The sequence below is a fragment of the Ascaphus truei genome, chromosome 2 (assembly GCF_040206685.1).
Source record: "Ascaphus truei isolate aAscTru1 chromosome 2, aAscTru1.hap1, whole genome shotgun sequence".
NCBI classification, from domain to species: domain Eukaryota; kingdom Metazoa; phylum Chordata; class Amphibia; order Anura; family Ascaphidae; genus Ascaphus; species Ascaphus truei.
The window spans coordinates 143,909,485-143,924,814 of record NC_134484.1 but is presented as its reverse complement, the minus strand read 5'-3'; the positions used below and the strand labels follow the sequence as shown (position 1 = coordinate 143,924,814).

At 41.7% G+C, this 15,330-nt stretch overlaps 1 protein-coding gene across 2 annotated transcripts in view; it reads right to left on the bottom strand.

Annotated features, from left to right (window-relative positions):
• RAB31 (RAB31, member RAS oncogene family) overlaps positions 1-15,330 on the bottom strand; it is a 153,778-nt gene that overhangs the window by 16,819 nt on the left and 121,629 nt on the right. For both annotated transcript variants that reach the window (XM_075585373.1, XM_075585372.1), the window contains 2 exons: positions 9,370-9,441; positions 6,794-6,900 (listed from right to left, as the gene is read on the bottom strand). In XM_075585373.1, coding sequence (XP_075441488.1) covers positions 6,794-6,900; positions 9,370-9,441 — 179 coding nt within the window. The remainder of the gene's footprint in view (positions 1-6,793; positions 6,901-9,369; positions 9,442-15,330) is intronic.

Genomic DNA, 15,330 nt, shown 5'->3' with positions numbered 1-15,330 from the left:
TTATCATGACAGGCCCGATAGGTCTGGGCCTAGGACAGAAAATTTCCCTTTTTGCATAGTTACATAGTAGATGAGGTTGAAAAAAGACATACGTCCATCAAGTTCAACCTATGCTAAATTTAGACAGATACTTAATCCTATATGTATACTTACTTATTGATCCAGAGGAAGGCAAACAAAAAAACCCAGTGTTATATCATCCAATTATATCTCATAAGGGGAAAAATACATTCCTTCCTGACTCCAAGAATTGGCAATCGGATTATTCCCTGAATCAACATTCTTCCCATGTATACTTATCTGGTATATCCCTGTATACTTTTCCGTTCTAAAAAGATGTCCAATCTTTTTTTTTTAACAAATCTATTGTATCTGCCCTCACAGTCTCCATGGGTAATGAATTCCACATTTTAACTTCCCTTACCCTAAAGAACCCTTTCCTTTGTTGCTGGTGAAATCTCCTTTCATCCAACCTTAAGGGATGCTCCGAGTCCTTTGTACTTCCCTTGGGATGAATAGTTCTTTTGAAAGCTCCCTGTACTGTCCCCGAATATATTTGTATATAGGTATCATATCCCCTCTTAGACACCTCTTTTCTAATGTAAATAAATCTAATTTAGCTAGCCTCTCCTCATAAGTTAGATTGTCCATCCCATTTATTAATTTGGTGGCTCTTCTCTGCACTCTTTCTAGTTCCATAATGTATTTTCTAAGGAGTGGTGCCCAAAATTGTACTTCATATTGAAGGTGTGGTCTTAATAATGCTTTGTAAAGGGGCATAATTATATTTGCTTCCCTTCCATCCATTGCCCGTTTAATGCAAGATAAGATCTTGTTTGCCTTTGCAGCTACTGCATGACTTTTTGCTAAGACTGTTGTCAACAAGTACTCCTAAATCCTTCTCCATCAAGGATTACCCCCAATTTATCCCCATTTAATTTGTAAGTCACCTGTTTATTGTTGCTTCCCAAATTCATAACCTTACATTTATCTGTATTAAACATCATCTGCCATTTACCTGCCCAAGTTTCTAGTCTCTCCAAGTCCTTCTGAGGAGAAATTACACCCTGCTCTGATTGTACTACTTTACACAATTTAGTATCATCAGCAAAGATGGAGACTTTGCTCTCGATGCCAACCTCAAGGTCATTAATAAACAAGTTAAAAAGCAGGGGTCCCAGTACCGATCCGTGAGGTACTCCATTCACAACCTGAGCCCAACCTGAAAAAATTCCATTTATGACAACCCTCTGTTGTCTATCCTTCAACCAGTTTTCAATCCAGGTGCATATATTTATACTGAGTCCAATTTTCTTTATTTTGTACACGAACCTCTTGTGTGAAACCGTATCAAAAGCCTTTGCAAAATCTAAGTAGACCACATCAACTGCATTACCCTGGTCTAAATTCCTACTTACCTCCTCAAAGAAACAAATAAGGTTAGTTTGGCATGATCTATCCTTCATAAATCCATGCTGACTATTACTAATAATTTTGTTTCCATTAGGTATTCCTGAATATTATCCCGTATTAAACCTTCAAGTAGTTTCCCCACTATTGAAGTCAGGCTTACAGGTCTGTAATTCCCCGGGTTGTGATCTAGCCCCCTTTTAAAATATAGGCACCACATCTGCTTTACGCCAATCTTGCAGTACCGAGCCTGTGGAAATGCAGTCCTTGAATATTACATTTAATGGTTTGGCTACTACTGAACTTAACTCATTGAGAAATCTTGGATGTATGCCATCGGGGCCAGGTGCCTTTTTTACTTAAATTTTTTCAAGCTGCCTATGAACTTCTTCCTCAGTTAATCAATTGTTCATTAATATGGAGATTGTGGCTTCCTCCTGTGGCACAACAATTGAAATGGATTCTTTCCTGGTAAACACAGAAGCAAAGAATTTGTTTAATACCTCTGCTTTTTCCTTATCTCCAATAATCTGCCTGCCCATCCCACACTGAAAGGGTCCTATATTTTCTTTTCTCATTTTGTTGTTATTAAGGTACTTAAAGAACTTTTTAGGGTTGATCTTACTTTCTAATGCAACCCTTTTTTCATTATCCATTTTTGCTAATTTGATTGCCCTTTTGCAATTTTTGTTACATTCCTTGTAATTCTGATACGATGTCTCCGTCCCTTGTGACTTAAAGAATCTAAACGCCTGCCTCTTCTTTTCCATTTCCTCCCCTACCTTTCTATTTATTTTATAGTTATTACCTAAGTAATAATATACCTGGTGTGTGCTTTAATAATATACCTGCTTTTCTAACAATGTTTTAAAGACTGCCCATTTATCTTCTACATTTGTTCCTGCAAAAACATCATCCCAATGTATTACTTGTAGATTAGTCCTCAGTTTATTAAAGTCTGCCTTTCTAAAGTTTAAAGTCTTTGTTGAACTCAAGTATTCTGCTTTTTGATAATTTATTTCAAATGAGACCATGTTATGATCACTGTTACCCAAATGTTCCAGGACTTGAATATTTGCTATTACTTCTACATTGTTTGATATTACCAAATCCAGTATAGCTCCTCTCCTGGTTGGTTCCTCAATAATTTGGGTCATATAATTGTCTTTAAGCACCCCCAAAAACCTGTTTCCTTTTGTTATGCTAATCTCATTGCCCCAGTCTATGTCTGGATAATTAAAATCACCCATTATGCAAACATGACCTAGTTTTGTTATTTTATCCACATACAGAAGCCCCACTCTCTTCCCCACTGATTGTTGGGGGAGAGAGTGGGGCCTCTGTAAAGTTCTTACATTCTCTTTCGTGCAGCTCTCCTCCTTCTTCAGCGTCGCGGTGTCAAATGACGTTGCAACATCCCATGGTGTCGTGTTACCATGGCAACGTGACGCCACATGCCGTTGCGATAGCAATGTGACACCATGTGATGTCACAACGTCATTTCGCGCCAAGATGCTGAAGGAGGAGTGTTTCACGAAGGAGGAGGTGGCATCAAGGTTAGTGTCTATGGACGGCAGATTTATACCCCCTACCCAGAGCCTTTCTCACCTCACTCGTCACCCACTCTATTTCATCAACCCCCTACTCACACTACCACCAATGTATTTATCTCCCCCCTCTCTCGCTCACTCTCCCCATCTTAAACTCTTCCTCCCCTTCTCTCTCACACACTCTACCCCCCTCCTCTCACACTTTCCCTCCCAAAATGGGACATGTGGCCATGGCCAAATCGCTGCCGGCGCTCCGCAGCAACGGAAGTCAATGGCCGGACTACTGACCGCAGGACACCTTGCCACAGAACATCTCGCCTTCGATTGTCAGTACCGCCATCTTTAAAGGTCCTCAGCCTCGGATATCCCGGCTGGCACCGCCGTCGAACGGTCCTGAGCTGCTGATCTCCCTGCCAAGTTTCCGCTGATCTCCTCGCCAAGGTACTTAGTCGGCTACTGCTTTGACGCCATAAGGGAAATAAAAAAATGTGTTCTGACTGCCCATGTGTGCACTCGAAAATGGCGGAGTGGCGGCCACCTGAGTAGTTGAGCAGGAACCTAGGTGGGGAGGTCAGCGGCTGAGGACCTTTAAAGATGACAGCAGTGGCTGGTGGTGAGAGCCGATGCTTAGAACCTTTAAAGATGGCGGTGTCCTGCAGTCAGTGGTTCTTGTGGCAACTTGCAGCGCAGTAGAGGGCCGGCGGCAATTAGAACCGCTCCCTCTGCTCTATCACTCAATGCCACCCTCCTCTCACTCAATCCCCCACTGGCCACACAGACACAACTCCCCCCCACACATGCACACGTCCCGTCCCCCCACACACAAACTCCCCCCCACACACACACAATTCCACCCCCCACAATACCCCTCATACACAATTTCCACCCCACCCCCCACACACACACACACACACACAATTCAACTCCCCACAATACCCCCACCACAATTCCACCCCCCTCAAGACACATTTCACCCCCCCCCCACAATACCCACAACCACACAATACCCCCCCCCCCCCCGCCCTCCAATCCCAGCAGCAACTGGGGTCTGGCAGGAGTCAGAGGCCCGGCCCTGAAGTTGGGCACAACCTCTGTCCAGGCCAACTTCCAGTGTCTCCGGCTGGGCCCCTCATAGCCGCTGAGTCCAGGACAGTTGTCCCAGCTCTCCCCCCTTGTCGGTGGCCCTGCATCTACCATCTCCAGTACTTTGGCACTAAAGCTGTCACTGGTTGAATAGAACTGTTAGTGGTCCTACAAGAACTCCTTAAGCTCTTAATACTCTGAAAAGTATCCCACCAGGCCCTATTTCCATGAGGACGTTATCCCCTGTAAATGGACTGATGTCCATCTCATCTCATTTGTCTACTTCCTTCTCTGTGGTCTCTCGCCTTCACGTTTGTTTTATTCTTAGTACAGTATTGCTTCTTTGTTTTTTCTCCTTCCCTTACATACCGAAAAAGGTTTGCAACCCTTTTCTGCTTGTGCCCGAGTTATATTCTGGGGGCTGTGTATAAATCATACCTACAGTATAAGTTGTTTTGTTGTAAAACAGACACACAGAAGAATAGCAAGTTAGTGCATCTCTGTGTCAAATATATAAAACCAACGTTTATGTGATGTATAGTGTGTGTGTGTGCGCATCAACTTCTTTTTCACAACATAAAAAATGATGCTGCCGGTAGAGTTAAAGGCGGAATTTGGACGTTGTCTGTAACAATAAATTACAAGTATGCTCCACTTATGCGCCATAAATATGTCAAAATTGTACACGTTTTTATTGGTGTAAAGACAAATGCAAGGCAAGTAAACACAAACAATGCTTAAACATTAAACAATGCTTAAACTACACATAAACATCACACACCACACAAAGAATAAAGAAACGTGCATTAAATGTAAGAACGGGAATAATGACATATCTACATATGCTGCATATGAATGTAGGTGAGAAATTGAGTTTTATTTTATTTGTATTGCTTTAATTTATAACATGAAAAGAAAACAAGTGAACAGCTACAATCTTTGGATATGTTGAGGTATAACAAATGGAATGTAATTATATTTTAAACAACGAATTGATTCACTATAGTGTGAAGCCACTTCTGCATGTGGGAGTCGCTCAATACTGTACAATCATTTAAATGGAGCACAGAGCTCTAATCTCTAATATGAAGAAGGGGCTTCACAGCATATTGAATATGGTCCTAAAAGAGTCAATATTATGCTTATCAATTCAACTGTGCACTAAAGCAAACAAGTAATATATACAATTGATAAGTCAGGAGTTCACCTGATAACCCTGAGGATTTTGGTGATCAATAAGTAACTCCAATAATACAAATTACTGTAAATCTTTAGATTAGGATTGCTGATACTCAGGAAGACGCTGCTAGAGGGAGAAGCATAGATCAGAAAGCCAAAATACATACTGTTACGGACTTATCATTTTATCTTGTTTGTAGAATCCTATTTAAGCCTTCAGAGAGATATTCAGATTAAATTTACCCATGACAGTTAACGTGTCATTAAATAATTTAACGCAAGACACTGTCCTATGTCCTCTTTAAATCTCCTGACAGGAAATGAGAACCATAAAATCTCACTTATGTGTAGAGTTTCTGGCTTTTATTTTTTGTTTAACTCGACCTTGACAGAGAAATCACATAGTGAAGCGTGAACTAGCTGTCAAAATCAAACAGGGTAAGTGGGTGGTTAACTCTGGGGCCTATTTGTTTCTGTTTCTGAACAGCCACCTATGCAGGTATGAAAAACCAAGACTTAAGAAAAGGACCATACGGGACTGGTTGCAGCTACGCCATGTGACATTGGTCTTGCTCTCTGGCCCGGAAAAATAAAGCAAACACTTTCTTAATAAATATTTTTGTGGAATAAGAAATTAACTGTATATGTCCAACTAACGTTTATTATCTGGTATGTAGCATCCTTGTCCTGATTGGTCGGAACCCGATCTTCCATGGTTTTAGATGGAGACTGGGAAACTATCTACCCCGTTGCTGACCACAGATCCAGAGTCAGTTGGTGTGTCCCTGTGAGGTTTTGCCGGAGACACACAAATCCAAAACGAGGCTCGGTTGCAGAGACGAGTGAGAATTTTGAACTTGCTAGCAGGCAGCTAGCATCCATACAGTACTGAGGTACCTACAGACTATTGGTGCGTAGAAAACATCCTGGATAAGCTAACCGAAGTGGCTCCCCGTAACCCCCGTTTTAGTAAGTGTAAACCTAAAGCTGTCTTTTATGTTGGTCCCTTTGGCTCCAGATGAAATAAACCTGTTTGTTGCTTGCGATTCCATGTCAATTGTCATGGTCGGTGACACTGACAGGGTTAAAAAATAAATGTGAACCCTAAGGGGTTTCGTTTTTCACCTCAGTTTTGCTGCTGGAATGCCTTAATAAATAACCCGCCAATGGCCTTGGTATAGGCCGAAGTGGCTTTCAGGACTGTTTTTGGCAGAAAATCTTCATTGAAATCAATACGGAATCTTTGGCCGAAAAAAGCCTGAAGATCTACTTCAGACTACATAGAATTACCCTCTAATTACCTTCGGCCCAACAGCAATATATCTTAGTGGAATCATTTGGACTTTGGTGCCTAGTAGGCGGCTGTGCTTTTTGGAGATCTACACAATTAATTTTATCTATGTCTTCCTGCGTCTTCTAAAACCAAGGAATATCTACTCCCCCACACCAATAAAAAAAGTTGTGTCATATTCTCATGATTCGGATTTGGAAAGGTACGAAACCTCATGATATGTAAGAGCATAGAGTAAAATTGTTGGTATAAAGGAGATGTGAAACCCTGTCTCCATTACCTGATGTCAGAGAGGTCACATTTGTTTCCAGCGATGGCCATCACAATGTTCTCAGGTCCATGTTCTTTTAATTCTTTCACCCATTTCTTCAGTGTATGAAACGAATCCTGCACACAAAAAGAAAAGGTCCTAGTATAGTGAAATCATAACTTCAATGCAGCCTCACCTCCAAGAGACTGGCTCAAACATTTATTTTTTAATTAAGCAAACAAATGGACTGCTTAAATATGCAGCTGTACACATACTGGAGTTGCAGTAAAGTGAAAGCATTCAGCCATGTAACACATTTTTGCCACACTTGCTATACATTTTTGGATTTGTTTTGGAAACTATTGCACATACTGATTTTGCTATGGCTAACAATGTTGCCATGTCTGGGAAAAATAATTGCCAGTAAGAATTCCCACTACATTAACGTTTCTCTAGTAAGTAAAAGTTCTAAAGAATTTTATAGTTAATTATAAAAAGCAAAAACATTTTCTAGCTAGACTTGGTTTTCTTGTTGTAATGTGCCTTTATTACATATTTCCCTTCAGTTGAAACTGGAGTGTAGGTTTATTCTAAGAATGTAAAATACAATTCCAAACAAAATATTTTTTTGAAACAATGGTGACCACCATTAATTTTATGGTTTTTGGGGCGAAACCGTGATTTATCAGAGTTGCCAATTTTATCACAATGGAAGTCAGGTAATAAGTGTTAAGGGAGGCAAATCAAGGGACCTCAATAGTAAAACCAAGCTATAGTGAAGTTAGTGAGCTTTCAAAATTGGAACACACTGTAAATGACACGTGACAAAATCACCACAAATATTTGTAGTTATAGAATATCAATTATGTAAAACATAATATTTTTTCTAAGTTAAAGTTACCTAGAGCCATACCATAAAATCTGACATGAACGATTTGAATGATTCTTCTGGCCTAGCACACAAATACAAAGTATTTCTCTGCTAGATTTTCATTTATCTGGGTAGTATTCTTTTCCACCCAATATTATTCTTACATAGGGAACCAAATGTCAGCTATTTTAGAATGTGAAAAACACCTTTTGATTTTTTTTACACGACATGGAGTTTATCCAGAAACAGAATTTGACATGAGAAGAAAAGGCTCCTCCTCTCAGCTGCATCCAGAGTTTCAGTATGCATAAGTGATCCAAATATAGAAAGAATGCAACAATGTTACAAAATCAGAAAGGTGTACACAACAGAATGGATGTCATTATGACACTACATTACAGCAGTAGAATGTGGTGATGTCAGACTAAAGTATTGATTATTATGCAAGGTTTTACTACTATGACCAAATGTATATGGATATATAATTCCAAAAAGGGACACATATTGTGACAATTATTCAATCTTAATTATTAAGATTTGATATTACACATGGTGGTAAGTCGAGATACTCATATGTATGTTCCTGAACATGTCAACCAGTAGAAAGCAATGTATTGTCACTGTTAATTGTTTATTTTTAACTGAAATGTCCAGATCACTGTACACCTTACAAATTAGTGACTTAGGTTAAGGGGCAGTCCTTAGGAGTGTTTTAGTGCTGCGCCTGTGGCGGAATGGGACATTTGGTCACAGACATTTTGCCGCGACTAAATGACCACTGGCGTTCGGTCGCAGAGGGGCCCTGCGCCGCAGCCGATCCGCCACTGGAACTTCCGCCGCCAGACGCTTCTAGGAAAAGGTACGTTTTAGTGGTCAGGGTATGGGGTTAGTTTTAGGAGTTTTAGTGGTTAGGGTAGGGGTTAACTTTAGGGGTTACGGTAAGGGCTTAGGATAATAGTTTAAGGTAGGGGGTTTCAGGGCCAGGGTTAAACTTAGGCACTTACCTTTTCGGTGAAGCGGCCGGTGGCGACAGGCCTCGGTGGCAGGGTGAGAGGTGGTGAAGCGCCGACGGTCATTAAGATGCAGCAAAACGGCCACAACCAAATGATATAGACCGGCCTGTGGCCCTCCTGTTAGCCTACATCGCTGACTACTGTAGGAATACATGGTTTGCAATGGCTTTGCCTTTCCCCCCAATTAGGGCTATGATTTCTAATGCAGGAGGATGTTTCAAATGCTAATGAATAGTATTTCCATGCCACTTTAATGAATGGGATGGGGTAGTTTATGGAGGGCCCACCATATGTAAGGGGAACACAACTAGTTGTCCACTACATATCTTCAACGCAAACACAATTACCCCATTCTGCATTATGTTGCACGTCCTTCCAGCACTAAATAGATAACAAAGATGAGTCTGGAAAGAAGCTGTTTAAAATGTAAAAGAATATTAAAAAAAATAATCTTACATGTGAGTGTTTGTAAAGTCTGATTTTTTTTTTTTTTTACATTAAATACATGGTACATAAAAATGGCTGTCGTTAACGTGTGAATAAATCCCAAATGGACAAAGGCCAAGGTTTTTTTTCAATAAACTGCGATAGTGCCAATCAGGTCACTACTATTTCAGTCAATCAGAATTTCCGGACCATAGTGCCCTGATCGGCACTCTCACAGTTTAATTGATAACCCCCCATAGTGAGTGGTTAAAGTTGATGCAAGTTGAATATGTTACCTGCTTTGTGATGTCATATACAATAACAGCAGCAGCCGATCCTCTGTAGTACATGGGTGCCAGTGAGTGGAACTGTGAAAAGAATGGAGAGCACAGTTATATGTATGATGTGTCACAGGCAACAATAGCTGTGTCACAGGGTCCCCGAAATTCCTTCTTAAGTCCAGCAAGCATCAAAGTCATGAACTTGTTCTGTGCTGATCAGGCTGGAAAACTGGACTAAACTGGAACTAATAATAATAGTTTCTTTTGTATAGTCCTGACAGTTTATGCAGTGCTGTATATAGATATGTATATACATTGCTCCCTGTCCAGTAAAGCTTACAATCTATGTTTTTGGTGCCTGAGGCACAGGGAGATAAAGTGACTTGCCCAAGGTCACAAGGAGATGACACCGGCATTTGAACCAGGCTCCCCTGTTTCACACTCAGTGTCATTGTGCACTGACCCGCTCCTTCAAATATTTTAATGACAATGAGTCATTCATTTGCAAGCAGCCCAGCTTTTATTCCGAGTGAATAAAACAGGATGTACCAGAAACAAAAGGATGTACTGATATTTCCATGTTTTTAAATGCTTTCTAAATGTAACCAGTAGTACAAGGAGGAACATGGCGTATACACGTGAGTGGAAAAATAGTGACAATTACAGTTCTTTAACACCTTCCTGACAGTTGGGCGTTGTGAAGGGGGTAATTAGACAGGTCAATAATGCATAAAAGAGAACAATACATGTAAAACAATGCAAGTAAAGGGGCAGCTTGGCTAGAACAAAAGTGAATGAAGGACAGTGGCATATTTATTAGGTCAAATGTATTTAATGTCTTTATGTGATCAGACTGTCTACGGTTCAAACCCTGTTCTTTCTTTGCCATTATTAATCAGAGAGAAATAACTAGCTGATATGCTTGACTTCAGAGCTCACAGAAAATTGCAAAGCATATTAATTTTTCCTAAGACAGAAATAAGTCAGACTTAGTAAGGATGAAAGTTGCACTAATAAGCCGATTTAAAAAAATGTTTTACACGAGCTAGATTGGGCGGCCCCTCCTATCACATTGCCTGTCTCTTATCTCCAGCCACAAGCACTTGGGCGACAGGCAACATTGGCAGAACACGATTTAGCATTAGCATTTGGGTAGTTAAACGTAGTCAGAAATACAATTTGCACAATCTATCATTTTTTCACCTGCCAGAAAATGCTCCATAATGAAATTCTGCTGAAACATTCCTGCAGACTTTTTTACAACGTTTTCACAGGTTTATACCGACATATGATGGTGGCTGTGTAAAGAACACATACAACTCAATGAATGCATGGCAAACCAAGTATACCTGGAAGCATACACCTAAAGTGGGGATTGGTGCGTTAAAGAAATAAGTTAAAAAACTGCAGACATTTGTTGCTGGTTCTCTACCAAAAAATGAAATAGTCATGTGCCCAGGATTACATCTGGCTTTGGTAGCATTGCAATGCATGGGCCTATTGGGACCAGCATTCCAACCTCCAACTCTAAAACATACAGTAGAACATCATTGCTGCAAAAAGACAGAGTAAGATTAATCTATAATAATAAAAAAAAAAGAGTCTGTCTCAGTGTCAGGGCCATAGCTCCAAGACCATGAAACCTAAACACCTAAAACTTTGCACAGCCATAACTAGGGAGTCCAAGAGGTGTGCTCTTATTTAAACAAATTAATTCTGAGTGATAACAATTTCTCTGCGGAGCAAGTGAGCCATTGTAGGCTATGTATCTGGCATGTGACATCATAATGCGCATAGCCTGGTGGCAGATAAGGAAAGTCCGCTAGCTGTAACGTTTACACAGAAAGCAGATGAAGAAAGAAAGAAAAGAAGTCAGTTGATACTTTATTAGAAAGCAAGAATGCTGGAAAAGGAGAGAGAGGCCGAACGAATTGGGGACATTATAAGGTATTAAAGGAAAGTGATGGGAGGGAGATGAGGAGAAGAGAGATGAGAGAGAAAGGGAAGGAGGAAGAGAAAGAAAATGCTAGGTATGTGTGTATGTGTATGATGTTAGGAAAGTATATGTGTAAGATGCTGGGTATGTGTGTGTGCGTGTGATGCTCGGTATATGTGTCTATGTGTGAGATAGCGAGTGTGTGTGAGACGCTGGGTATGTGTGTGTGTGATGCTATGTATGTGTGAAATGTTGTGTGTAAGATGTTGGATATGTGTGTGATGCTAGTTGTGTGTGTGTGTGTGTGTGTGTGATGCTAGGTATGTGTGTGCACGCATGTGTGTGGGATGCTAGGTATGTGTGTGTGAGAGATGCTGGGTATGTGTGAGAGAGAGAGAGAGAGAGAGAGAGAGAGAGAGATATGCTGGGTAAGTGTGTGTATGTGAAATGCTGGGTATGTAAGTCTGATGATAGGTATGTGTGTGTGTATGTATGAGATGCTGGGTGTGTGTGTGATGCTGGCTGTGTGTGTGATGCTAGGTATGTGTGTGTGTGTGTGTGATGCGAGAGAGAGAGAGAGAGAGAGAGAGAGAGAGAGAGAGAGAGAGAGAGAGAGAGAGAGAGAGAGAGAGAGAGAGAGAGAGAGAGAGAGAGAGAGAGAGAGAGAGAGAGAGATATGCTGGGTAAGTGTGTGTATGTGAGATGCTGGGTAAGTGTGTGTATGTGAGATGCTGAGTAAGTGTGTGTTTGTGAGATGCTGGGTAAGTGTGTGTATGTGAGATGCTGGGTAAGTGTGTGTATGTGAGATGCTGGGTAAGTGTGTGTATGTGAGATGCTGGGTAAGTGTGTGTATGTGAGATGCTGGGTAAGTGTGTGTATGTGAGATGCTGGGTAAGTGTGTGTATGTGAGATGCTGGGTAAGTGTGTGTATGTGAGATGCTGGGTAAGTGTGTGTATGTGAGATGCTGGGTAAGTGTGTGTATGTGAGATGCTGGGTAAGTGTGTGTATGTGAGATGCTGGGTAAGTGTGTGTATGTGAGATGCTGGGTAAGTGTGTGTATGTGAGATGCTGGGTAAGTGTGTGTATGTGAGAAGCTGGGTAAGTGTGTGTATGTGAGATGCTGGGTAAGTGTGTGTATGTGAGATGCTGGGTAAGTGTGTGTATGTGAGATGCTGGGTAAGTGTGTGTATGTGAGATGCTGGGTAAGTGTGTGTATGTGAGATGCTGGGTAAGTGTGTGTATGTGAGAAGCTGGGTAAGTGTGTGTATGTGAGATGCTGGGTAAGTGTGTGTATGTGAGATGCTGGGTAAGTGTGTGTATGTGAGATGCTGGGTAAGTGTGTGTATGTGAGATGCTGGGTAAGTGTGTGTATGTGAGATGCTGGGTGTGTGTTTGTGAGAAGCTGGGTAAGTGTGTGTATGTGAGAAGCTGGGTAAATGTGTGTATGTGAGATGCTGGGTAAGTGTGTGTATGTGAGATGCTGGGTAAGTGTGTGTATGTGAGATGCTGGGTAAGTGTGTGTATGTGAGATGCTGGGTAAGTGTGTGTATGTGAGATGCTGGGTAAGTGTGTGTATGTGAGAAGCTGGGTAAGTGCGTGTATGTGAGATGCTGGGTAAGTGTGTGTATGTGAGATGCTGGGTAAGTGTGTGTATGTGAGATGCTGGATATGCATGTCTGATGATTGGTATGTGCGTGGGTATGTATGAGATGCTGGTCCAGCCATGGTTGTCCTGGCAACCTTGGAATGTTGTCCCTTGAAAGGAGAGAATGCTGAGAGACCAGGTGAAGAGTCAGTTAGAAACCGGACTTACCCAGACAGGCTGTGAAGAGTTGTAAATAAATTGTTTAAAGTGCCAAGTAGTGCTAAGTCTTCCTCCTGCCCCTCCTTATGAATTATGGTGAAGGTGCAAAATATAAATAGATTTTTGGAACTGTGCAGGGGGAACCCTACAAAAGTATTCAGCCATGTAACACATTTTTGCCACAGTTGCTTTAAATTTTAGGATATGTTTTGGGATGTATAACACATACTGATTTTGCTAGGGCTAACAATGCTGCCATATCTCAGAAAAATAGTTGGCATTTGTAAGAATTCTCACTACATTAACATTGCTCTAGTCTTTCATATACTGTACAGTAGAAAACAACCAGAGTTGTCTACTTCATCAATTTGTATATATATATATATATATATATATATATATATATATATATTTTTTTTTTAAAAAAACAGGTTAACATCTTTCCAATTATTCTGATAATGTGTGTGTTCTGCATTCATTTTCCTCGATTACATTTAACATTCATAATTTCCACGTTATTAAAATTAGATTTCCTGTGCATTTGTTGTGGAGTTTACAATTCCAGGCACTTCTTTTGTATTGTACACCGCGAGGTGGAATTATAATGTGGCAAAGTCACAATGCATTGAGTGAAAAATAATGAGTACCGCGATTGCTCTGCCATGTGTTATGACTGCTCAAAATGTCTCTACAGCAAAATAGGAAATGGATCTTGTTTTTTATTAAGGGGGTTTAGGATTCTGTCCGTTACCCACGGGGACAAATTCATTAACCACGTCAGATAGAAAATTCTCTCTTTGCAATTTAAGTTTCAGAAATCTTAAGCATTTATCATAAACAACCTATTTAGCAAGTACACTACACATCTTTGAGTCGGAGGAGCTGTACCTATTAAGCAGAAAGTGTTTTGAGTGTGGTAAGCTGCATAGGTTAGGGCAGGGTTGTGCAAACTTTTTTGTCTGCATCCCCCTGCCTGCTCCCCCCCCCCTCCTTTACCTTTTCCCTGGTGTCTTCTGATGTCACTACGTCATATGACCCTGCGCTGCCATGTTGACGTGTCGCCAGAAGCCGCCGGAGACAAGATAAGCGACTCAGAGGCCTCGCACCCTCCCCAGGCATTTAATTTAAATGTTGTGGGGAAGAGCGTGGGGCCACTGTAAGCGCCACGCCTCCCCCTCCCCCAGAAAATTTCACGCCCAGTTTGTGCACCCCTGGGTTAGGGGACTTTTATAGCAGTTGCTTATAAGAACCTCCATCCAGCACAAGCAGAGGAACTACAATTTTAATGGTAAAATGTTGGAGGGTCTCTAAATTTGGCAAGCATCCAAATCAAAGAGATTTGGGAGTTTTAAACCACTTAATGGCAATATAAGGCAAAGTATTGATTTCTATTATTGAGACTATATTGAAGTAGGAGGTCACTGAAGCTGAAAATCAGTGTAACTCCTACACACACATACACAATCCCTGTAAGCTCTGAACCCAACACCCACCACATATATAAATATATGTAGCGCTGTTTCTGCCACCCTATGGGAGATGTAGCGGCTACTGAGTGTATGTGGTGCTTTACCTGTGGCTCACAGGAGGCCTGAACCTCCGCTGATGGGAGCCTGGGGTGTACATGGTTCGTCCAGTGACAGCGCCTCCACCTGTGAGGGATCCTGACAGCGCCGGATAACCCCTTCACAGGACCCAATGCAATAAGTACACACAGTATAAATAATAACAGGTTTTCTGACATGCAATTGGTGACACTATAGTACATATAACTCAAGCCACGCACGACCCACACACCGTAACCCACTGTCCAACCACTTAGTCTGCACCCTTGGTGAGAGTGTCCCCAACGTACTGAGGTGCCCTTAGCACCTAACCAACCTGGTGTACACAGTAGCTACCCACCCATGAGTGTATGACAGTGCTCCCCACATATGTATAGTTGGTGCACTTGTTGAGGGTTGTGATACCTGCCAGGTGCTCCGGCACCTGGTACCACCAGCTGATGGTAGAACCATCTGACCCAGCGCCGTTGCTGTCCGCGATGGCGTCCGCCTCCAAGTGGGGTGGTATCCAGCTTGAGGGTACCACCGTGAAGATAGTCTCTAGACCTGGTGGTGATGGTCTGGTGCCAGACCACAGGCCACAAGTGCTGCACGGCGTCACTGCTGTGTCCCTGACACGGATCAGCTAATGGGGGCAGTGTCCCTGTCTTAGGGGCCTGTCCCTGTAGCA